At 45.1% G+C, this 24505-nt stretch overlaps 1 protein-coding gene across 1 annotated transcript in view; it reads left to right on the top strand.

The window, feature by feature from the left end:
- The first annotated feature begins 10281 nt into the window (after positions 1-10281).
- The window catches only part of DDX4 (DEAD-box helicase 4), a 63230-nt gene continuing 49006 nt past the window's right edge, over positions 10282-24505 (top strand). Inside the window, exons 1-5 of the mRNA XM_089688041.1 lie at positions 10282-10482; positions 15449-15853; positions 18744-18782; positions 21218-21336; positions 24247-24380. Of these exons, the coding sequence (XP_089544167.1) occupies positions 10282-10482; positions 15449-15853; positions 18744-18782; positions 21218-21336; positions 24247-24380 (898 nt within the window). The remainder of the gene's footprint in view (positions 10483-15448; positions 15854-18743; positions 18783-21217; positions 21337-24246; positions 24381-24505) is intronic.

Below are 24505 nucleotides of genomic sequence, written 5' to 3'. Positions count from 1 at the left end.
TGTATTGTATGATATTTATCTGTTAACCCTAAATAAAACCATTGAAATAGAGGAACACATTTTGTTTTGGAGAGGCTTTGGCAAACAGGATGGCTAGCACAACAGCCCTAATCAGTGGTTGCATTAGCTATGTTAAGGACGAACAGCATGAGGAGATTGGGCAAGCCAATGTTGAGTACATCCATTGCTCACACAGCGTAAGTGTAAGTCCGTTTTGTATATTATATCAGGATTTACAATGTCACGTATCTATTTGTATAAACCCTACCATTTGGACCCTTCACTATCGAGCTTCCCACTGCACACTCACTACCTTGCCTCTATGGTTCCTTAGGGGGGAAAAAAAGCTTTTTTATTATTTTATCCCTTATGTTTCAGTAGACTTGCACTGATTTTGCATTCATGTAGCATTTTAACACCATGCACCACGTTGCACATGACACCAATGCTGTGGTGTGAACAGAACACACAGAAAACAGTTTTCTATGTGCCCTTGCAGTGACCTGCATTCTTCTAATGCAGGTCACTGTAGCGTGTGTGAACAAGGCCTAAAAGGTTTTTCACTTGTATTCAATTTGAAGGAGGGTATCTCTTTGCTGATGCACCTGACAATTCAATAAGGAGGTCACGGGGGAAAAGCACTACTTCCACAATGGAAAGCTCCAAAACCCCCCTCAGGAATTCTACCTCCTCTAAACAGAGTGCCCATTTGGTCTCCCTAGGTTTTATCTTCAAAACCAAAAGTCAGCCTTTCCTTTTGGCGCAAGACTTGGAACACAGAGTTCACAATGTTTGCCACAAAGTCTCCACAATGAAGGGTTGCTCTTATTAATAAATGTTCAGACCAATGGGTTCAATCAGTGGTTTCAAAAGGGTACAAGATTGTATCAAACTCTCTTCTCTCCGTCGGTTTCTTCTTTCAAACCAGCCAGAATCTTCTAAAGGACAGTCAGATTTGCAGACTGCCCGGAAACCCTCTCTTGTCCTAGAGTGGTTTTTGGGTCTTTCTGGATGACTAGTTAAAAGAATTCTGTTAACAGTACCACACCGCAATGGGGCTACTCCTCCCATTCTCCATCTAAAATCCCTAAACCAGTATCTTCATGTTCCAATGTTGCGTGGAATCTGCAGGTCAGTAATTGCCTCTTAGAAGGTAAAAATCTTGCATCCGTAAACTTTCAAAATGCCTACCTGCACATTCCCGTTCACCTTCCTCATCAGTGCTTTCAGTACTTTGATGGCAAAGAAGAATTTAAAAGTGTGAGTCTTCCAGTGCAGAGTATTTACACCCCTACTTGCCTTCTTAAGAACAATACAGTACCTAGATGACCTCCTCCTGCAGGATTCTTCATCACAACTATCCACAAACATCCAAAGAACTATCCAGATTTGTCAGGCTATCGAATGGGTAATTATTTTTCCAATGTCTGCTCTCAAACCTTAACCAAGTTCAGGATTCTAGTGCCTTTATTCTAGATACTACCCAGGTAAAGGTTTTCCTAACGGTAAACAAAGTTGTCTAAGATCTCATGTTTGGACCTTAAAAGCAAAAAGATTTCCCCCTGTGAGCTTCTCCAAGCAGGTTCTGGGCCTATTTTATTTAGGGCTGTCGCTATTAAAGTTTAACTTTATTCTCTCAATCAACATTTACTATTTTTAATCCTTATGTTGCTAGCATTAGTAAATGCTGTAGGAAATATTTTGTGTTGTGTTAGAGATAGATAGAGATATATATATATCTATCTCTATCTATCAGTCAGTTCCTGGTTTCCATGTCCATGCCTAGGAAAATGTCACATCACAGGAGGGGAGGGAGGGTTTACAGCTCAGCCAATGCATAAGCTAAGGTCAAATGGATTCTAGTAAGTAAGTGCTACATGAATCATCTGCCCTTACTCAAGAAGGCCACTGCCAGAAATGCCAGGGGTTTTTCAAAATGATTTCTCAGCAAAATAAAGCATAGAGACACATGGATGGATTGGGGAGTTTGCTTTATTGACAATCAAATAGTATTTTTTGTTTGTGGTGCTTAGATGCAGTGCAGTTCCATTCAAGGCCTCTTAAACATGACATTAGATTGCCCTGGAAAAAAAACACTCCCTTTGTTGATCTTCCTATGCTTCCCTAGTCAAGCCAAAAAACTCTCTAACTTGGTGGATTTCCAGCCTAATCTTGGAAATGGGGAAAGCGGTAACAGATGCCAGTCTCATAGTCACACTCACAAATTAGATTTGTCAAGCAAACCTCCCCATTATCATCCTGAAGCTGCCTAAAGCTAGCTTTGTCACTGGACACTTTTGCGGACACCTCATTCGGATGCAATCGGACAGCAGTAGCCTGCTCAACCATAAGGGGGGTACCAGGAGTCAGCATGAAAAGCAATTAGATCTGATATTCTTCTGGTTTGGGAAACATTCCCAGAATTAACACTGTGCTGGACATAGTTGAGTGGATTTCCTTGGCCATCACAGCATAAACCAGGTGTAGTGGTCCCTTCATCCCAACCTCTTCGGTCTTATATGTCAGCATTAGGGGGACACCAGATGTAGACTTCCTTTCCTCCAGTATCAACAGCAAGTTACCCCTGGTTTGTGGTCAGGACCCAGGATTTTTTTTTAGCTCTGGTGTTCAGTGCCCTGGTAATTCCCTAGACCAGCCTTTTTCAACTGGAATGCCTTCAGGTTTCTTCAGGGATGTCTGGTAAAATGCCTAAAAATTGTATACAAGCCTGCCTTTTAGTAATTTTAGCAAATAGGCTTTCATTGTGTACTAGTACAACTTTCTAGTAACCAGCAACATAATCAATGATGTCATTCGTTGATAAGGACATTGGGCACCAGCACAGCGTCCTTGCATGCCCCTCTCCATCAGCACTGGGGTCACATTAGCTGAGGGAGAAGAGAAAGTGGATACTAGTTGGTACCAGTGTGCAAAAGTGTATTTTCTCTTTGAAAGAATATATCTTCTCAAATGAGGGGGTGTTGCTGCGTTTTTGTAAAACCATTTTATTTTTTACATTTTGTAATGGATGCCTCAAGATTGTGCAGGATTTGAAAGGGTGCCTTGACTGAAAAAATGTTGAGACACTGCCTCAGACTCCATTCCAGCTAATATATGCCTTTCCTTCAGTGTGGATTCTTTCTATATTGCTCTGCAAAATAGAGAGAGAGAACTGTTTTTCAGTGCACTTTACTGGCCCAGAAGAACCTTGTACATAGCCATACTCTGGGTGGCAAATCCTGGCTTCTAACAGGCCAGATCTGCTTTCTCAAGACCCCCCCCCCCCCCCCCCCCGTTCCATTCTGCTTCCCGTTCACTGGCTTTAAAGGCGTGATTGACTGAAACCCAGGTCTTCAGGGACAGTGGTCTCTCATTTTGTTGTTCCCATCCTATTCAGTGTCAGAAAAGCCAGTTCACAAAAAACGTACTATCATACCTGGAAATCCTCTTTTTGCCGCCTGTTGTGAACAAAGTCTTTTCAACCCCATAGATTATTTATATCTCATAATTCTGTTTTTTATACAGTTGCAATTTGATTAAACATGGACTGATTTCGGCCTTATCCATGCTAATCCAGAAACTTCTGGCAGCACTTTTTTTTTTTGTTTAAACCTTTGTTCAAGGTATCTCATGCATAAGACCCATATTGCAGCCCTCTGTGCTTTCTTTGGATATCCGTTTGCTCTTTTCCCTACAGAAACCTCCTTTGAACCCATTAGGGATCTCTTTTTGGGTGATATTTCCTGCACAGTTGCCTTCATGGTGGTTGACTCGTTTGTCAGATGTTTTGAGTTGGCAGCTCTATCGTGCAGGGCCTTTCCTGACGAGGATAAGGTGGTCTTGCAGACCCTTCCCAACGTGGTCTCATCCTTTGTCTTAACCATTAGCCGCCCGGCCAATGGCCGTTTGGCGGCTTCAAAAGTGCTTTAGAATTCCGGGTGCACGCCATTTGGCGTGCTCCCGCACATGCGCAGTTTGCGCTAATGCAGAGCCGCGCAGCAGCGCGACCTGTCACCGGCCGTGTACCTCGGACACGGCCGATGACAGATCTGAGTACCGGCCCCCGTTGCTGGTACCATGTGACCTGCTGTGACCAATCACAGCAGGTCACATGACAGTTGTATACAATGGATGGCTTCATTCATGCCATCCATTGTATACTAGTGCCTAGCTGTGAATGGTCACAGCTAATCACATGCACATGTCATGTGATTAGCTGTGACCAAATCACATCTAAGCTCAAAAAAAAAAAAAAAAACCTGAATATATCGATTTCATTCAGGTAAATGCTTGCTTATAACAAAGTAATTCTTTGCTATAAGCAAATTGTGTAAAAAAAAAAAAATACTGATCACTTCCCCAAAGTAGTACAATGTTACTATGGTAACATTGTACTACTTTGGTCATAGTAAAATATGAAAAAAAATCTTAAAAAAAATTTTAATATAAAAATAATAAAAAAATATTTTTTTTTCTTCATACTGTCACCAGTCAGTGTCCCTGTTCACCGCCATGCCAGTTATATGATGACGCTGTACTGCACTGGTGACAGTATGTAAAAAAAAATAGTGAACATAATTTTTTTAATTTTTTCATTTTCCAAAAAATTATGACAAAAAAATACAACTTCAAAAAACTCGCCATGCCTCTTATGAAGTACGTCGGACTGTCTACTCTGCAAGAAGGGGTCATTTGGGGGATATCTGTACTATTCTGACATTCTTGGACCTCAAGAAATTAGATTGGCTGTCAGTACTTCAGGATTGATCAATATTCAGATATATATACCATAGTTTGTGAACTCTATAACTTTCCTACAAACTAAATAATACATCCTAATTTGGGTTATTTTCACCAAAGACATGTAGCAGAATACATCTCGGCCTAAATTTATGAAGAACAAATATTTATTTGTAAACTTTTATAACAGAAACAAAGAAAAACGTGTTTTTTTTTTTTTTTCAAACTTTTTGGTTTTTTTTTTTTTTCAAACTTTTTGGTTTTTTTTTTGTTAATTTAACAAAAAATAAAAACCCCAGTGGTGATTAAATACCACCAAAAGAAAGCTCTAGTTGTGTGAAAAAAATGATAAAATTTTAGTTTGGGTACAATGTTGTATGACCGCGCAATTGTCATTCAAAGTGTGAGAGCGCTGAAACGTAAAAAATGGCCTGGGCAGGAAGGTGTAAAATTGCACGGTATTGAAATGGTTAATGAGGGCATTGTACTTCTTTCCTTTGCCTGGCTCCAAATCATCCCCTAGAAAATACTGTTTTCTGAATGTAGTTATAACTTTCAGCTTTGCCAGTGTTCAATCGCCTAAAGTTAACAGCCTATAAACTATGCTATATGAATAATCCAGGCTGTGTCTTGTACCAGGTTTCTAATTGATAGAAAACTGAGGGTTTAGCTAGCTGACAAAGCCCATGCTTGGGTGGGGCTTCCATCCTTTATTTTTTATTTTTTTCGCCAGTGTCTATTCACCTGAAGGTGGCAGCATAACCCAAGTAGTCATGAACATGACTTCCTCTGTCATGAACATGACTTCCTCTGTCATGTGATGTACTGTATGAAAAAAAGACTTTATGGGTAAACCATATTTGTTAATTGAACAATTTAAATATTGGTGTGAAAATTACTGATCCATTATGGTGAATTCAGCAATCTGAGTTTTAGTCTTGATATTTATTATTTGTAAGAGAGGTTTCGGCATCCTTGAACAGGTATAGCGACACACTAAAAAGTCTGCATCGAAAAGGGTTCACCCATGCACATGGGCAGATAGTTGTGCAACTGCATCTTCTTACTGTGTGATACTAGTTTTCTTTCAGAGAAATAAGTTCATTGTATGCAAACCTGAAATGAGGTCTAAGAATGCACTCAGATGTGCTTCATAGATACAGGAAGGAGAAGAAACACATCGCTAGTTTCTCCGCTGTGCATATGTGCTAAATAAATCCTCCTAAATATATATGCAACTTGACAAAGCTACATTACATTCTTCAAAACAATTTAATCTATTCCATTACAGTGCTGAGCTGTATATTTTTTCTGTACAGCTTTGTTCAGAGATGTTTTGTTAATATAAATATGTGCCAGGCAATGGACTGCCTCTTTTGATTGAGGCAAAATCTTAAAGATAAAAAGCATGGTATGTACTTATAACCACAAACCACTAGGCTGTAAAATGCAAAACCCAAAGATATGACCTATAGATAGCATAGCATACACCCCATAGCTGGCAAACGGGAGCATTTGCTAGCCATGAACTAGCAAACTCTTGTCAGTAGCCAAAAAAAGTAGTGTGCTTAGTCATAGATGGCTATAGAGTATATGTAAAATTATATTGAATATAGTCATGTTTCTCTGCCAAGTTTGCCAGTGCTTTATTCTTTGTATTTGGTGAAATTTAGTAATTTGTTTAGCAGAGGGTGTATGCTGGCAGTGTTGAATTGCAATTAAAAATTAGATTTGAGATCTCTAAATTGTGAGGGTCAGAAGGCTGTTACCTGAGACCTTGATTTTCTACAGACTGTTTAGTTTGTGTACAAGAGCTTAATAATTTTTTTTTTCGAATAGGTTTTAACAATGAAACTTCCGGTTTTGGAAGGAGGGGCAGTAGAGGTGGTTCATTTTCTGGTATGTATATTAAACTGCTTTGGAATACATTTTTTTTTCTCCCCAATTCTGTTTTTTTAGTTTTTTTCCTTTTTTCATTTCTAATGAGGCCCAACACAAAAATTGGAAACTTAAAAATGCTGAATTTTATGTAAAAATGCATTTACACTAAGGATTGTGAACACATTTTTGGGAGAACTCTGGTCAAAAGGTGCCTACTTAAAGACAGTGTCCTTAGTCCAATCTCATTAAAAACTGTCTAACTGAACCTTTTATCGGTATGGAAAAACAGGCTTTCCCTCTATTTGTCCATTCTTCTATGCCCCCAAAAAAGAAAATCCATGTCCCGGTGGGTTACCACTTCAACTCTTTACAGTAGAAAAACCCTTCCTGTTCATTTAAGGAGCATGGCCAAGGGAGGAGGCTGAACTCCCCAACTACATCTTGTAGCTCAGAGCAGTTCTCTTTTGCAGCACTGGACCCTCTCACCTTCTAAAGAGACCCAAATAGGGTGCAGTCCAGCAGCTCCACCACAGTAGCATATACAGTGCATTCATAAAGTATTCAGACCCCCTTCACTTTTCAGTTTTGTTATGTTGCAGCCTGATACTAAATTTGTTTAACCATTTCAGCTCTAAGTTTTTACCCCCTTCATGACCAGGCCATATTTTGCTATTAAGCATTGCACTACTTAACTGGTAATTGTGCAGTCATGCAACCCTGTACCCCCCAAAAAAAATTATTTCTTGTGATATAAACAGACTGAATCTGTGAAAACCAATATTTCTCTTACGTTAATTGACGGACACAGAAGCTTCTTCTTTAACCTCAATGAAGCAGGGTTTTATAGCCCCACCTACGGGAGTAGGACACTAGGCAGAAAAGGACTTTGCACCTCCTATGGGCAGTCCTCTCTGGGTATAAAACCCCCTCTCTATTGGTATCCAGTCTTTTCTGCCTAGTGTCTCAGGAGTATAGACATGAGGTTTTGCTAGGACTTGTGGTCCCACAACTTTTTTTTTTTTCTGGACTTGTGTGTTTCTGCAGAGATCTATCAACATTCGGGCTGAGCGACATGGCTTGGATAATCTAGATCCAGTGGTCACCCCAGTCTGATGAGCGAGTGCTTTCAGACTGCCAGCTCCGCACTCGTTCGGCCGAGAATATGCCCCACGGACCGGGATGGCCAGTGAGTTAAAACGCCTCGCATATGAGCAGGCACTTTTAGTCTCAGTATACCGCTGGCAGACAGCCCCCCCCCCCCACTTTGGAGAGGAGGATCTGTCATGGGAGCTTCACCCGCACGCTCCCCTAGATTGGTAAGTAGTGCCCCACCCCCTCCTGCCCAGGATGCAGTGCGATTGCTCCCTGGGGTGTTAGGTCTTGTGGGGTCCCCTTTCAACCAAAACATCCCACCCTCCTCCCTCTCCCCTTCATGCACCAACGCCCTGGAAAGGGCATGGTTTAGCTCGGGCACCTCATTCCTGGCTGGCTTCCTCTCCTTCCCTTTGAGGTCTGGGCCTGGAGGAGGCCTTGTACTGCAACGTGGGGAGGTGTCCATTATGGTTTGAAGGCCTGACTGGATCAGGGGGTGCAGGGTGCGCTGCAAGTGACTGGGATGGCCGGCTGCCATGTTGTTGTAGCTGTGGTGTCTGACATTGCGGCCATGTTTTTGGAGATTTCTGGCTGGCGGCCATTTTTGGGTCTGTGTGGCTATCAAGTGATGGAGGCTGGCTGGGGGAGGTTCTTGGAGGCCATTTTCCCACTGCGGGGATTCCCTCAGGCACCTCCTGCTTGTGGAGGCAGGGCTCAACACACGCTGTATGGGGCAGACAGTGGGACGTGGGCAACCGTGGCAGCTCCTGACAGTGGTGGGTCCTCTCTCTCCCCTCTCTCCCCCCCTCCTCCCTCTCTCCTCTCTTTCCCCCCTCCTCCCTCTCTCCTCTCTTTCCCCCCTCCTCCCTCTCTCCTCTCTTTCCCCCCTCCTCCCTCTCTCCTCTCTTTTCCCCCTCCTCCCTCTCTCCTCTCTTTCCCCCCTCCTCCCTCTCTCCTCTCTTTCCCCCCCTCCTCCCTCTCTCCTCTTTCCCCCCCTCCTCCCTCTCTCCTCTCTTTCCCCCCCTCCTCCCTCTCTCCTCTCTTTCCCCCCCTCCTCCTCTCTCCTCTCTTTCCCCCCCTCCTCCCTCTCTCCTCTCTTTCCCCCCCTCCTCCCTCTCTCCTCTCTTTCCCCCCCTCCTCCCTCTCTCCTCTCTTTCCCCCCCTCCTCCCTCTCTCCTCTCTTTCCCCCCTCCTCCCTCTCTCCTCTCTTTCCCCCCCTCCTCCCTCTCTCCTCTCTTTCCCCCCCTCCTCCCTCTCTCCTCTCTTTCCCCCCCCCTCCTCCCTCTCTCCTCTCTTTCCCCCCTCCTCCCTCTCTCCTCTCTTTCCCCCCCCCTCCTCCCTCTCTCCTCTCTTTCCCCCCCCCTCCTCCCTCTCTCCTCTCTTTCCCCCCCCCTCCTCCCTCTCTCCTCTTTCCCCCCCCCTCCCTCTCTCCTCTCTTTCCCCCCCCCCTCCTCCCTCTCTCCTCTCTTCCCCCCCCTCCTCCCTCCCTCCCTCTCTTTCCCCCCCCTCCTCCCTCTCTCCTCTCTTTCCCCCCCTCCTCCCTCTCTCCTCTCTTTTCCCCCCCCTCCTCCCTCTCTCCTCTCTTTCCCCCCTCCTCCCTCTCTCCTCTCTTTCCCCCCCCCTCCTCCCTCTCTCCCTCTCTTTCCCCCCCCCTCCTCCCTCTCTCCTCTTTCCCCCCCCCTCCTCCCTCTCTCCTCTTTCCCCCCCCCTCCTCCCTCTCTCCTCTCTTTCCCCCCCCCTCCTCCCTCTCTCCTCTCTTTCCCCCCCCCTCCTCCCTCTCTCCTCTCTTTCCCCCCCCTCCTCCCTCTCTCCTCTCTTTCCCCCCCCCCTCCTCCCTCTCTCCTCTCTTTCCCCCCCCCTCCTCCCTCTCTCCTCTCTTTCCCCCCCCCCCTCCTCCCTCTCCTCTCTTTTCCCCCCCCCTCCTCCCTCTCTCCTCTCTTTCCCCCCTCCCTCTCTCCTCTCTTTCCCCCCCCCTCCTCCCTCTCTCCTCTCTTTCCCCCCCCCTCCTCCCTCTCTCCTCTCTTTCCCCCCCCTCCTCCCTCTCTCCTCTCTTTCCCCCCCCTCCTCCCTCTCTCCTCTCTTTCCCTCCCTCTCTCCTCTCTTTCCCCCCTCCTCCCTCCCTCTCTCCTCTCTTTCCCCCCTCCTCCCTCCCTCTCTCCTCTCTTTCCCCCCTCCTCCCTCCCTCTCTCCTCTCTTTCCCCCCTCCTCCCTCCCTCCTCTCTTTCCCCCCTCCTCCCTCCCTCCTCTCTTTCCCCCCTCCTCCCTCCCTCCTCTCTTTCCCCCCTCCTCCCCCCTCCCCCCTCCTCCCTCCCTCCCTCCCTCTCCCTCTTCCCTCCCCCCTCTCCCTCCCCCCCCCCCCGGTCCCTCTCTCCGGGTCCCCTTCTTGCAGCAGTGTCTAGCTGGGGGAACCAGCCCATGGAAGCTCAGGAGCATGCTGCATCTCCAGGGCCCCCTCTGAAGGTCCCTTGGTCCCCCTAGATACATTGTTTGCCGTCCTGGAGAAGTTCTTGTCCTGTGTGAAGGCAACAATTGGCTGCAAGGTGAGAATGAAGCTCCCCCTATCATCGGATGATTGAGACCGAACCAGATCCCGCCACTGTGGGTTCCGCATTTACTCCGGATCCTGAGCACGCATCCCCAGCTTCCTCGGATGAGGACGACTGGTCCTCTACCTCTGTTTCTGCACAGGGGAAGACATTGGTAGTGGCACTTATTGATTTGTTTCATGAAGCACTAAGGATTGAGGACCCTGCGGGGGCAGCTGTTTTGGTACCTGTTCCTTTTGGGTATGCACAAGACCAGTTCGGGTTGCTAATGTTTTTCCTTACCATGAATATTTTGACAGATTTGTTTAAGGATTGGAGTAGGAGAAGCATCAGTTTGTTCTTCCCAAACGCATCGCAGGGTTATCCCGGTGAGGAGGCCCTGCTGGAGTGTACATCTCTGCAAGTGGTTGATCCTCCCATCTCCAGGCTTAACAAGTCCATGTTGATTCCTGTGGAGGAATCTCCCCTCATTTAAGGACCTTGCATACCTCAGGGCAGTGGCCCGTTCGTTGTTCACTGTCACCGGATCAGCACTTAAGCCGGTGTTGGCTTCAACCTTAGTCTCCCAGACACATGACGGAACAGGGCCAAGGCTCTATGACAAGGCTTCACTTCTAGTCACATAGTCTGGCTGAAAAAAGACAAGTCCATCCAGTTCAACCTTTTAAAAAGAAAAAAAAAAAAAAAAAGGTATAATCCTATACGCACAGTTGATCCAGAGGAAGGAAAAAACCCAGCAAAAGAAGGTCCAATTTGCTCCTGCAGGGAAAAAAAATCCTTCCTGATCCCCCGAGAGGCAATCTGATATTCCCTGGATCAACTTTACCTATAAATGTTAGCATCCAGTTATATTCTGTGTTTCTGAGAAAAAAATCCAGGCTTTTTTTATAGCAATCCACTGAGCTGGCCACAACCAACTCTTGAGGGAGTCTATTCCACATTTTCACAGCTCTTATGGTGAAGAAACCTTTCCCTGTTTGGAGATTAAATTTCTTTTCCTCCAGACGTGGAGTGCCTCCTTGTCCTCTGTGATGACCTCAGGGTGAATAGCTCTACACCGAGTTCACTATATGAACCACTGATGTATTTATACATGTTGATCATATTCCCCCTTAATCTCCTCTTCAAGAGAGAATAAATTCAGTTCCTCTAATCTTTCCTCATAGCTGATCTCCTCCATGCCTCTAATCCATTTGGTTGCTTTTCTCTATACTTTCCCAGTTCCCCAATGTTCTTTTTGTGAATTGGTGCCCAAAACTGAACTGCATATTCCAGATGAGTAAAGAAATTTGTGTAGCTCTAATTTATATACCACATATGAAAAAAAACATACATAAAACATAAAGTTCTGAAATAATAAATATGACAAATCCAAAGTGATCTGATCCAATCGGGATCTATTTGTGACACACATAAACGTGATATGAAAACGTGAAATAGCAAATTGGTCCCATTAGGACCCAGTATGGTGAGAAATCCAAATAACACCAGCAAACCCCCCCAAATCCCTAAATTGGGATCAGTATAATAACTAGTGCAATCAACCGTGAATCGCCAAAAAGGGGAATAATCCACCTAATTAGAGTGATAAGTGCTTAAATACCCCAAAAAATAAATACTCAAGCAAAGACCATATATAAATACAAAAAAAGCAATGCTCCAATATGACAATAAATACACAAAGTCCAAAAAATATTGTGCGACGGACAGCAGAAATATTTTATTTTTGTGTTTTGTTAACAGGTGCCCAACTGTCAGCTTGTCTGCTTTGTTTATAATTTGATGTTCCTGTGCCCAGCAGGGGGTGGGAGGTGAGAGTTATCCCAGTAGGGAGCGCAAACAGCATGGTGTCTTAAGGCTGTGAAAAGCTAGACGTGTCTGCACCTGGAGCTTGGGGCTTGATCAATTGAAAGGGCCACATGCTGTCCCTATGTGGGGAGAAAGACTCTTAGAATGGGAGAGCTTGAGTCAGGATGGACAGAGCCGTTCATGGCTGTGACCTAACTTCAAGATGCATTGAACTTTGCTTTGTGCACTGCTGTGACTTGTGGTCCTATATTGCCTGTGTAGTCTTGAAGCTGCGGCCAAGACACACAGCCCTCTGAAGACCCGTGAGGAGTTGGTGCCTATCTGCCTAGACTTCCTCTGACGCCACTGCTGGCTGGTGAGTCCCTGGATTGCTACCCTGTGAACTGCCTTCTGCTGAGTGCCCGGACCTCCTGCCTGCCAGAGCTACCTTCTGCTGTGTGCCCTGATTACCCTGCCTACCAAAGCTGCCTTCTGCTGTGTGCCCTGATTACCCTGGCTGCCAGAGCTGCCTTCTGCTGTGTGCCCCGATTACCCTGGCTGCCAGAGCTGCCTTCTGCTGAGTGCCCCGATTACCCTGGCTGCCAGAGCTGCCTTCTGCTGAGTGCCCCGATTACCCTGCCTGCCAGAGCTGCCTTCTGCTGAGTGCCCCGATTACCCTGCCTGCCAGAGCTGCTTTCTGCTGTGTGCCCCGATTACCCTGCCTGCCAGAGCTGCCTTCTGCTGTGTGCCCCGATTACCCTACCTGCCAGAGCTGCCTTCTGCTGTGTGCCCTGATTACCTTTGCCTGAACTGCCCCTCTGCTGTGTGCCCAGATTGCCCATCGTCTGCCAGCCTGCCCTTCTGCTGTGCCCGGATTATCTTTGCTTGAACTGCCCTGTTGTAGCCTGGACTTAACCCATTACCTGCCTGAACTGCCCCTCTGCTGTGCCCAGATTATCTTTGCCTGCCAGCCTGCCCTTCTGTGTGCCCGGACTTGCCCATTGTCTGAACTGCCCTGTTGTAGCCTGGACTTTGCTCACTGCCTGCCTGAACTGCCCTTCTGCTGTGTGCTCGGATTATCTTTGCCTGAACTGCCCCTCTGCTGTGTGCCCGGATTGCCCATTGTCTGCCAGCCTGTCCTGCGTGCCCGGACTTACCCATTGTCTGTCTTTACTGCCCTGTTGTAGCCTGGACTTTACCCATTACCTGCCTGAACTGTCCCTCAGCTGTGTTCCCCGGACTTAACCCTTGCTGCACCGATCAAGTGCCCCAAATCCCTCAATAAAAACCTTGTGTGCCCACTGCTCTCCACGTATGTTCTGTCTCACCTGCACCTTCGTCACATAGTGTAAATGGCAAAACGTGATCCAATGGAACAAATTCATGCAGGTGATGAGGTGAATGTGCGTTCACACCAATGATGAAATCCTCAAATGGCTAAATTGCCCCCTCACCTCCTTACTGTGACCCACTGGGCCAGCGTGCCTTTAGGATCACACCAGGATACTTTACGGGCAGTTCCTCGTCACTGGATGGTATCCTCAAGAAATCCCATCAATGGTGGCACTTGCACATCTCAGGTCCCCTCCAGATACAGGTAGCCGCAATATAGCTCACTCTGCATGGGTTTCAGGTGTGCCAAGATGGCATCCACGCCGGAACTATGTCATCATGTACCTACGTGTTGCGCCACATTGGTCACGTGACTTCCTCAGGGTAAATGCCATTGGTGACAAGCTCTCTTCTTGATAGGAGGCCAGATGTCAATCTTAATCCAGAGGTGGACCTCCAGCGGCCATTTTCTTGAGGTCCGATACTTCCTACACTATTAACTTTGCATTGCCATAACAAAATTACTTGGCAGTTAAAACCTACTATTCTGCATCTTGTACCCTTGAAAATTTATTAACTCCTGGTGATACCCCTTTTTAACTGCATATGCCTAAAAGGTTATACACAATATGGGCTCTTATGATAAAAGACAAAAAGATGAAAAAACGGGTGGCCATAAAAGTGTAGTCTAATAAATACCAATAGCCCCCTATTTAAACTAAAAATTATAAAAGAAAAAAATACCTTTATTGAAAATTAAAAATAATTAAAATACGCTAGAAAAATAAAACAAAAATAAGATAATGAAAAATCAAAAAAAGACCCTATCACTATCCAATGGGAACCATTAATAATCATAAATCGAATCATAGCATTAAGGGTGAAATATTAATTTAGAAATATTACAAAAAACTTTCTGGTAAAAAAAATCCAAGAACCCAAAAAATACAAAAATATGCTCCTATCCATGCAGATAAACCCATACCGTTTGTGTACATGATCACATGACATAAAATGTTTGTCACAAATAGATCCCGATTGGATCAGATCACTTTGGATTTGTCATATTTAAGAATTTTATGTATGTTTTGTTCATATGTGGTATATGAATTAGCGCTACACTAATTTTATACATTTTGCACTTGCACCTATAAGGTTTAGGTTTTGGGTGTTAGCAGCTTATCTAAAGTTAATCAATAATATATTAGAAGCGCAGGAGGATCACAATCCTTTTTTCTTTTTTTTTTTTTTTTTTTTTTTTTTTTTATTCCAGATGAGGTCTTACTAATGATTTGTACAAGGGTAATATGATTTCTCGCTTTCTTGAGTCTATACCTCTTTTAGTACAAGAGGATTTTACTCGCTTTAGAAACTGCAGCTTGGCATTGCATGCTATAATTAAGCTTGTGATCTACCAGAACTCCAGGTCCTTCACCAGTTGCCCCTACAGTATGTGAAGCTGGCATACCAGTTGGTCCTGGGCTTAAAGTACATTTGTGATGCCGCCCTTGATACAGCTCTTCTTTCCAAACTGTCCCTCTCAGCCATCATGTGCCTGTGGGTCCTTTGGCTCAAGTGTTGGTCAGCAGACCAGACCTCAAAGAAGGCTCTGACTGACCTGCCCTTTCTGGGCGACTGAACTTTTTCTCGCTACCCTGGATGACGACATCAAGCATCTTACTGGGGGCAAGAGTACCTTCCTCCCTCAGGCCAATAAGGGGAAGCAACTTCGTCGGAAGTCGGGCCAACGTTTACGGTACATTAATGCATTTTTTTGCCCCTCTGGCTCCACAGCCAAGGGCTCCAGGCCCTTTAAGGCCCCCACAGGTGGCACCAAGCAGCCCTGGCCCCAGATGTCCCCCAAGCCCACAGATAAGTCGCCCTGAGCTTGAAGGATTGCCTCCACCAGCTTCCAGGGTGGTGGCGGGGTGTCTTCACAGGTTTCTGGGTTCGTGGACCTCCCTCATTCATGACAAGTGGATTCACGAGATCATTTTATCAGGATACAAGATGGTTTCATTCCCTTCTGCCAGACAGCTTTTTTCCCTCTAATCTGTGGCTTTTGCCAGGTCACCTGCAAGCCCTGTCTGGGGTTGTGCAGGAACTGCTGCTCCGTGGAGTGGTCATCACAGTACCTGATTCGGAGCGTTTTTGTGGCTTCTTCCAACCTATTCACTGTTCCCAGGGCGGATGGGGTTTGCCCAATCCTGGACCTCAAGGCCCTGAATGTCTTCATGCAGGTTCACAAGTTCAAGATGGAATCTATTCGCTCAGTGGTGGCCTCCCTCCGCCAGGGAGTTTTCTGGGCCTCCTTGGACATAAAGGACGCTTACCTGCACATCCCCATTTGCGAGGGGCATAAACGCTTCTTTCATTTTGCCATCAGGGACTCGCATTATCAATTTGTGGCGTTTCCCTTTGGTCTGGTTTCCGCACCTAGGGTGTTTGCTAAGGTCCTAGCCCCGGTCCTGGGGGTGAGTGCCTCCCTTTGTTGGATGAGGTCCCTGGCTGTCTGGTATGGTAAGTCTTTCCTCCCCGTTCACTGGACTGTGGTCACGACAGATGCAAGCCTGTTAGTCTGGGGAGGAGTACAGGGAACGGACTCTGCTCAGGGTCGATGGACTCGCTTGCCCATCAAATATCCTGGAGCTTCGGGTGATCAGGTTGTCACTGATGCGTTGGACGTACAGTCTGTCAGGTTTGCCAACCAGGATTTAGTTGGACAATGCCACTGCAGTGCCGTATGTCAATCATCAGGGGGGCATGAGAAGTTCAGCGGCGATGGCGGCATCTCACATTCTGCAGTGGGCGTAAAGGTTTGTTCCGGCTCTGTCCACCGTACCCATGCCGGGTGTCAAACTGGCAAGCAGATTATCTCAGCCATCAGACGCTGGATCAGGGCGAGTGGTCAATACATCCGGAAGTGTTCCATCAGTTCTACATTCACTTGGGGATTCCGGACGTGGATCTTCTGGCTTACCACCTCAATCGGAAAGTTCCGTGGCACAATAGTTGGATCCCCTGTCACTCAGCAGACGCACTGGTGGCACCGTGGGTTCGGTACACGCCTTCCCGCCCCTTCGACTGATTCCCTGTCTATTATGCAGGATGTCCTCATTGCTCCAGACTGGCCTCGTCCGTGGTACGCTGACGTGTGATTAGTGGCGGATACTCCCTGTAGGCTCCTTCGGAAAGACCTGTCTCAAGGGCCAGTCTTTTACCCAGCTTTACCGTCACTGGCTTTGACGGTGTGGCTATTGATAACCAGGTTCTGAAGGGTTGTTTGGCTCAGATTCCGTAAGTCTACCTCCCATAAAATTTAGCATCGCACCTGGAGAGCCTATATTGGTTGGTGTGAAGCCTCGGGGTTCCATCCGCGTTCCTTCGTTGTGGCTACGGTGTTGGCCTTCCTCCAACAGGGTGTGGATCAAAGGCTTGCGTTGAGAACAATCAAGGGTCAGTTCTTTGCTCTGGTTGTTTTTTCAGCGGCCCTTAGCTACGCTTTCTTTGGTCCGTACTTTCATCCAAGGGATTGGTCACGTGGTCCCTCCTGTGCGCTCCCCTTTGTCACTGTGGATTTGAATTTGGTGCTGTTGGCTCTTCAGAGGCCTCCCATTTGAGACCATTTGGTAAATCCTCTTGCTTAAGCTTTTGCTGAAGGTTGTCACTATCACTTCGACTCGGAGGGTGTTGAAGTTGGCAGCGTTGTCCTGTAAGCAGCCTTAGATGGTTTTACACAAGGACAAGGCAGGCTTTGACCTTCCCCTTCTTTTCTCCCGAAGGTGGTGTTGGATTTTCATTTGAGGATATTGGTAATCCCTCACTGTGTATTCGACCAACGCATTCTAAAGAGGTGGCTCTGCATTCCCTGGATGTGGTCTGCGCGATTCGCGTGTACTTGTATGTAACTTCTGCATTTAGGAGATCAGACTCTCAATTTGTCCTCACTGATGGTCTGAAAAACGGCCTGGCGGCATCTTGTTGGATTCGGCAGACGATTGTTCAGGCATATGCTGTTAACGGGCAGGAGCCTCCCTTTCTGCTTATGGCGCACTCCCACTAGGGTGGTTAGCGCCTCCTGGGCGTTCCGATATCGGGCGTCGGTTTTTCATGTTTGCATGGCGGCAACCTGGTCATCTGTGTACACGTTTACGAAATTCTATAAAGTTGATTTGTTTGCATCCTTCGATGCTAGTTTTGGCCACAAAATGTTGCAGGTGGCTGTTTAGGGCTCCTGGGCTTCCTCTTTTGGGGTCGTTCAGGGTGTTGGCTTGTTGCCCTGGGGGTTCTTTCTATTTACATTGTATGATTGCCCTCGCATTCTGGCACTACTTGGGGACATCTCTGCTTCGTAAAGGTTAAAGAAGCTGCTGTGTCCCAGTCAATGAACGTAAGGGAAAACAGGATTGTTTGTACTCACCGTAAAATCCCTTTCTCTGAGTTCATTGACACACACCACCCACCCCTTTTATACCCAGAGAGCACTGCCCATAGGAGGTGCCAAGTCTTTTTTTTTTTTTTTTTTTCCTGCCTTGTTTCCTACTCCTGTAGGTGGGGCTATAAAAGCCTGCTTTCTTAAGGTTAAAGAAGCAGCCACTGTGTAAGTCAATTAATTCAGAGAAACTGATTTTATGGTGAACAAAAAATCCTTTCATGTCTGGTATAGAACATCCAATTAAAAAAAATCTAATTTCCTGATAAATTGTCTAAAATGTGTTCTGCTACATGTCTTTAATAATAAAAAAAAAAATTCCAAAAGTGTATATTTATTGGTTTGAATGTTATATCTACAAACTATAGTACATATTGGAATTTATATATATATATATATATATATATATATATATATATATATATATATATCTATATATATCCATCCATCCATCCATCTAACGGCCGTGATCAGCAACTTATAATGGGACTGTGATAGCACGGCAGGAATCTGACACACTAGGGGGAAACTACCACTGACATCACCAGTGACCATAACCACTTGATCTCTGGAAGATTTAACCCCCCGCACCCCCCCTTTCTTGACCAGCCATTTTTTTTTTGGCATAAATTCAATTTTTTTACCACAAATAGAACTTTTGTTTGGTATATGATCATCTCTGGGTTTTTTTTCTTCTTTCTTTTGCACTATAAACAAAGATGACCTTTTGCAGTTGTAAAAGGTTCAAAACATGCCTATATTTGCCTAGCATTGTGCATTCCTAAATATGTATTTACAAACTAATACGCTTTCATAGTTCAGGAGATTTTGGGAGAAGGATTAAGTCTTCTATTCTTACACCATTCAATTACATGATTTAATTTGTTTCGATATTTGAAAAAGTCATAACAAAATCATTATTTTAATTTTAGGTGATCGAGAGTCGGACAGGGGAAGAGGTTTTGGGAGAGGTGAGTACATTGGAAAATATGCTTTGTATTTTGGCATGACATCATTACAATTGCATAAAAGTGTGGAGTGATGGCACTGGTTTAACTAGAATTCCTTTTACTTGAGAGAACCGGCTGCTGAAAACACTGGGATGATGCCTGTAGCTGCAGGCAGCATCCCCAGTATAAGCACTTTACCCTCGGCGATGTACTTGTAGCTGGCTTTAAAGTGAGCTTTGATGGGAAACCTTCTGTGTCAGTTCCACTTAAAAGGAAAGTCAGCAGATTTATTTTGAGGTTTTTCCATGTTTAGTACATGTTGGCAGTCAGAGGTTTAACCAAGGGGAAAAAAAAAACAAAAAACCTCTGACCTGTACAAAGTGCTTGTTTGTTCAAACTGATTTAATTTTTCCCACGTTTGTCAACTGTTACCACAGCTGGCCTCCTTTATTGGCAGTCATAGTGATATGGGCAGTAGTGGTTGCCCAAGCTTTAGTATTACCAGAACATGTCAATTCTTCCCTAAGGGAAAACCTAGTAACAGAAGTGGCTGAACATACATGCGGTAACTTACAAAGTGCCTCAGTTTTTTTTGTTTCAACAGTTTCTGCCCAGCCTTTAGAAAAATGACAGTCTGGTGGGAGCTCTAGCCAGTGGCCTAGACGACTTGGGTATAGTTACATAGAGAGTGTGTATGTGTATATATGTGTATATATATGTGTGTGTGTGTGTGTGTGTGTGTGTGTATGTATGTATATGTGTGTGTATATATGTGTATGTATGTATATATATATATATATATATATATATATATATATATATATATATATATAATTAGAGAGCGAGATATCCCAAGTTTATATCTCGACAAATATGTTTCCTGCTGTAATCTTTATGGTTTATATCTTATGTGCTCTATCAATGTTATTTGTTTCCTGTTTTGTTTTATCGATGGTATCCCATTTACCTTTTCTGCTGGTGCACATGCTATATCCATTGTTATTTTATGATGGCCTTACGGTTTTTACCATATAATGTCAAAGGCCTTAACTCCATTCAGAAACGGTGGATGGCTTTGAAGGAATTTCGATCCTCAGGAACAGACATTATTTTTGTCCAGGAGACCCATTTTAAATCAACTGGCTCCTTTTTCGTTTTGCCTTAAGGTTTTTTTCCCAATCCTACTCTGCCTTCGACCCTTCTGGGAAGGCTGGAGTGGCAATTCTGATTCGGACACATTGCTCCCTATTGGGTCGTTTCCTCCAAGGTCGACCAACAAGGTCGTTTAATTATTTCAGAATGTATGTTTGGTGTCACTCCCCTTGTTTTGTTGAATCTATACTCCCCGAATACAGGTCAATTGCAGTTTCTTTCACAAATGCTTGCCAAATTAGGTTCCTTCTCTACACCATATATGATTATAGGGGGTGACTTTAATCCTCTCACCACATAGACAGGAAAGTTCTCCGAGTCCACTCCTTCGAAGCGGCTATGCTCCTCTTCAAAATTATTTTGCAAATTGATCAGGGAGCATCGTCTCTTTGACGCCTGGTGGATTAGACACCCTCTCCACAAACCATTTACTTTCTACTCCACTCCTCATCGTAGTTTTTCCTGTCTGGATCATTTCTTCATCTCCGCCCCATTGCTTCCTCTCCTGGTTTCTTCTGAAATCAATCCTGTCACATGGTCTGACCATGCCTCTTTAACTAAAATTCTTTTTTTCCCTAACGTTCTGCCGAAGGCATGCCATTGGCCCCTCAATGAGACCTTTTTAACCACGGACTATCTCCGAGATGAGCTCTTGCAGGGACTTTATGTATTTTCGTCCACAATGTCTGCTCCGTACCTTCTACCTCTACCATGTGGGAAGCTCACAAGGCAGTATTTCGAGGACTTTGTATCTCCATGGGTTCTCGTCTGAAAAAATCCTCGGTGAGTGCCAAGGCTTCCCTGGTCCGCCAACTATCATTGGCTGAACGTAGACTTCTTGCAAAACCGTCTATTTCTGGGCTACACAAGGTGACCTCTCTTTGTGACCGAATCAAGGCCCTTGATGCCTGCTAGTCTGCACAATCTCTTCTCTGGGTCAAACAGAAATTCTACAAATTTTCTAACAAACCTCACCGTATGCTCGTCAATCGACTCAAAGCACAATCTCCCTCTGATGCCAGACCATCTTATCCAACCGAATGGAGACCCTAGCTACGATCCCCATGTAACTGTCTCCCTCTTTGGCTCTTACTATGAGAACCTCCGACAATTGTTTGACCCTAGACATCCATCTCTCCCCCCCCCCCCCTTTACAGAGACATCCTTTGATAGTTTTTTGTTTTTTTTTTACCTCCTACTGTTACCGAGGCTATCGCCTTGTGACATCTCTGCCCTTAATGCTGACATCACGCCTGAAGAACTATTTGACATAGTTAAACCTCTCCCTTAACTTAAAATTCCAGTACCAGACGGACTACCCTACTCTTATTACAAGACCTTCATTGGTATCCTGGCTCCCCACCTTCTCTCTCTACCAAGATCTCTTCAAAGGAGTCACTCCTCAGGCTGACTTCTCCCGCGCGTATATTTCTGTTCCCAAACCTGACAAAGACCACTCTATCCTAGATAATTATCGTCCTATTGCTCTACTTAACTTTTGATTACAATATCTTCACTAAGATTCTGCCCAATAGGATGTCCAGGCTTATCTCCAAACTCATACAGAGATCAAGTAGGTTTTGTTCCTGCCAGACATGTTGCGGATAATACCAGGAGATCTATTGACCTGGTTAACCGGTCCTCTACCACTACCATTTTATTGAATTTAGATGCTCAGAAAGCCTTTGACCACCTTAGCTGGCCCTACATGTTTATGGTCTTGGAGAAGTTTGGCTTCTGAGGCTCGTTTGTGGCAGCTTTGAAAGCTCTTTACTCTCCCCCTTTCTCACGAGTCAGATTAGCCTTCTTTCTTTCACCCTCTTTCCACATGTCGAATGGTACGCGACAGGGATGTCCGCTCTCCCCTTTATTCTCTGTCTGGAGCCGCTAGCTATCGCATTACGGTCTAACCCCGAAATACAAGGGATATTTTCTCATGGCTGTGAGTACAAACTATCCCTGTTTGCAGATGATATCCTCCTCACACTCTTGAACCCTCAAATCTTTACCAGTATTACATAAAATTTTACGCTAATTCGGGGCCCTCTCAGGTTACAAAGTTAATACGTCCAAAACTGAAGCACTCCCTCTTTACATCCCACCAATTGTTCTTTCATCTCTCCAAGAGTCCTTTCCTTACCGATGGTGCACTCACTCTTTAAAATATTTGGGTACTAACCTCACTTCCTCCTACCGTTCTATATATGGCGGTAATTTTCCCCCCTTATTTATAGCTATTTCCCGCTCCTTAAAATTCTGGGATACCCTACCCATTTCCTTCCTGGAACGCATCAATGTAATAAAAATGACTGTGCTACCCAAACTCCTGTACTTATTTGCGACCCTTCCCATTCCCGTTCCTATGTCCAAACTACACTCCCTCCAGAAATCCCTTCTACATTTCATTTGGCATAATAAATGACATATAATCGCACGTAGTGTACTACTCTCTCTGCGTTCTAGGGGGGGCCTAGGGGCACCGGATATAGTGACCTATTATGCTACTCACCTCCGTTTTCTTACGTCATGGTCCACCCACTACCCCCCCAACATGTGGACTGAGATTGAATCTTTGCAATTGACTGCGACCCATCTGTGCTCCCTCCTTTGGTCGACCTCGGCGGTGGATGTTGCCTCTTTTCGTTATCTCTTCCTTGGCCCCATGCAATTTTCCATGACTGGCAGAATGTGACCTCCGACTGCTCTCCACTGACCAATATCCTTTTTAATCCCAACCTCCTGGATAGTCTGGCCGTGTCCCGAGTGCTCCCTTAGGTCGCAGCCAATCTTTTCCAATTATGCCACTTGGTACACCCTGTACCTTGGAAATTGCAACCATTCCCAGACCTCCAGAAAACATTTGTGTATCTCCAGATACGCCACTTCTCTACCATGTCCCCCACATTGATCCTTGGGAAACCCACTTCCTTTGAGCGTCTATGCATGCAGGGCCCACATCAAAGGGGCATAATTTCTAACACATATAAACTCCTTATGGATGCTTCCCCCTATCTAATGTCATTCATCATTACATGCGTAAGTGGTCTCAGTTTTTACGGTGTAACATTGAGTTGACACTGGAAGCAAATTTGGGGAAACGCACCTAAATGTTCTGTTTTGCATGGTTTATAAGGAAGATGCATACAAAATTATGATGTTGTGGTACAAAACACCTGATGTACTCCATGCCTATAATCCGAATGCATCTTCTGCCTGCTGGCGCTGTAGGAGGGACTTTAGCACCCTCTACCATATTTTTTGGACATGTGGATCCATTACTCCTTTTTGGGAAGAGGTTTTGTCCTTTTTACAAATGCTATTGCACACTTCTCTCCCTTTCGAACCTCTATACTTTTTATTGAGCCTGCCATTTCCGGGTCTACCCAGAGTGGCCAGGAAACTCTCCGCATGTTCTGACTGTGGCTAGAAGAAGCATTCCTATGTTTTGGCTATCCTCTATACCTCCTTCGATGCCGACTTTGTTTAAAATTATTGCTGATGTATGACAAATGGAATACTTGACCGCTCTACATGCTTGTTCAACTGCTGTGTTTGAGGCAGTGTGGCACTCATGGGATATCTTTATCTCTTAACTTACTCAAAATGTATGATTCTAACAGCCTCCCCACTGTTATTCTGTGACCTTGTATGCTTTGTACCCATGCAGATTTCTAACATCGATGTCCTTTTTTTTTTTTTTTTTTTTCTTTTTGTTTCTCTTTCAAATGTGATGTTTGTATATATAAATGTGAAAACCAATAAAAACTGTTAATTAAAAAAAAAAAAGTGCATGGGCTTCCCCTTAAAAGCCATACCAGTCCCTTTAGACCTGGTTGGACTTTTACGTAGGGTTCCCCCCCTAAATTCCTACCAGACCCTTGATACGAGCACAGGACTGACAGCAAAGGGGAGGGGGAGTCACATTTGAGTGCCCAACCCCTCCCTCGGTATAAGGACAAGGGCCACCCTGATGCTGGCCCTCCCTCCCTTGTGAATGAGTAAGGGGTACTTGTATCCCTACCCATTCACTAGAGCGTTACATTTAGAAAAAATAGACACTAGACTAATGAAAAATTCCTTTAGCTAAACAAAAATGTTTGACTGAACAAAAAAGTCCTTTAAAACAAGAAAAAACGTTCCATTGATATAATCCATTGTCATTCATGGTGTCCAGCATTGTCACGATGCTGACTCTCCGGGGGAAAAAAACCCACCGACCTGTCTACACTCGCCGCAATATGACAGGTCTGACATTTGCTGGTCGGATGTAAACAATTATGCTGCAATTGGCCAAAGCATTGGCCATTTCTTTGTCCTATCCTGTCTCTCACAGTGCACTGTGGGACGCTCGGTGGGCGAAGAGCCCGCCAAACGCCCTTACCGTTTTGTGTGTTCAGCGACCACAAGAACGACCGATGTTCAAGCTGAACTTGTGTTCAACTCTTAACATCAAGCGCATACCTACCAGTGAGCGCCCCTGATCACCGCAACACCAGTTATGTGATGACACTGTAATGCACTGGTGACCGTATCTAAAATTTTAAAAAAAATGGTTTTCACAAGGTTGTGTTTTTTTTTAATTGTGACCGCTT

Source organism: Staurois parvus, unplaced genomic scaffold (genome assembly GCF_062004578.1).
Source record: "Staurois parvus isolate SC_StPar_1 unplaced genomic scaffold, SC_StPar_1.0 ptg000445l, whole genome shotgun sequence".
Taxonomy (NCBI): domain Eukaryota; kingdom Metazoa; phylum Chordata; class Amphibia; order Anura; family Ranidae; genus Staurois; species Staurois parvus.
The sequence above is the reverse complement of the archived record's forward strand: the minus strand, read 5'-3'. Positions and strand labels throughout refer to the sequence as shown.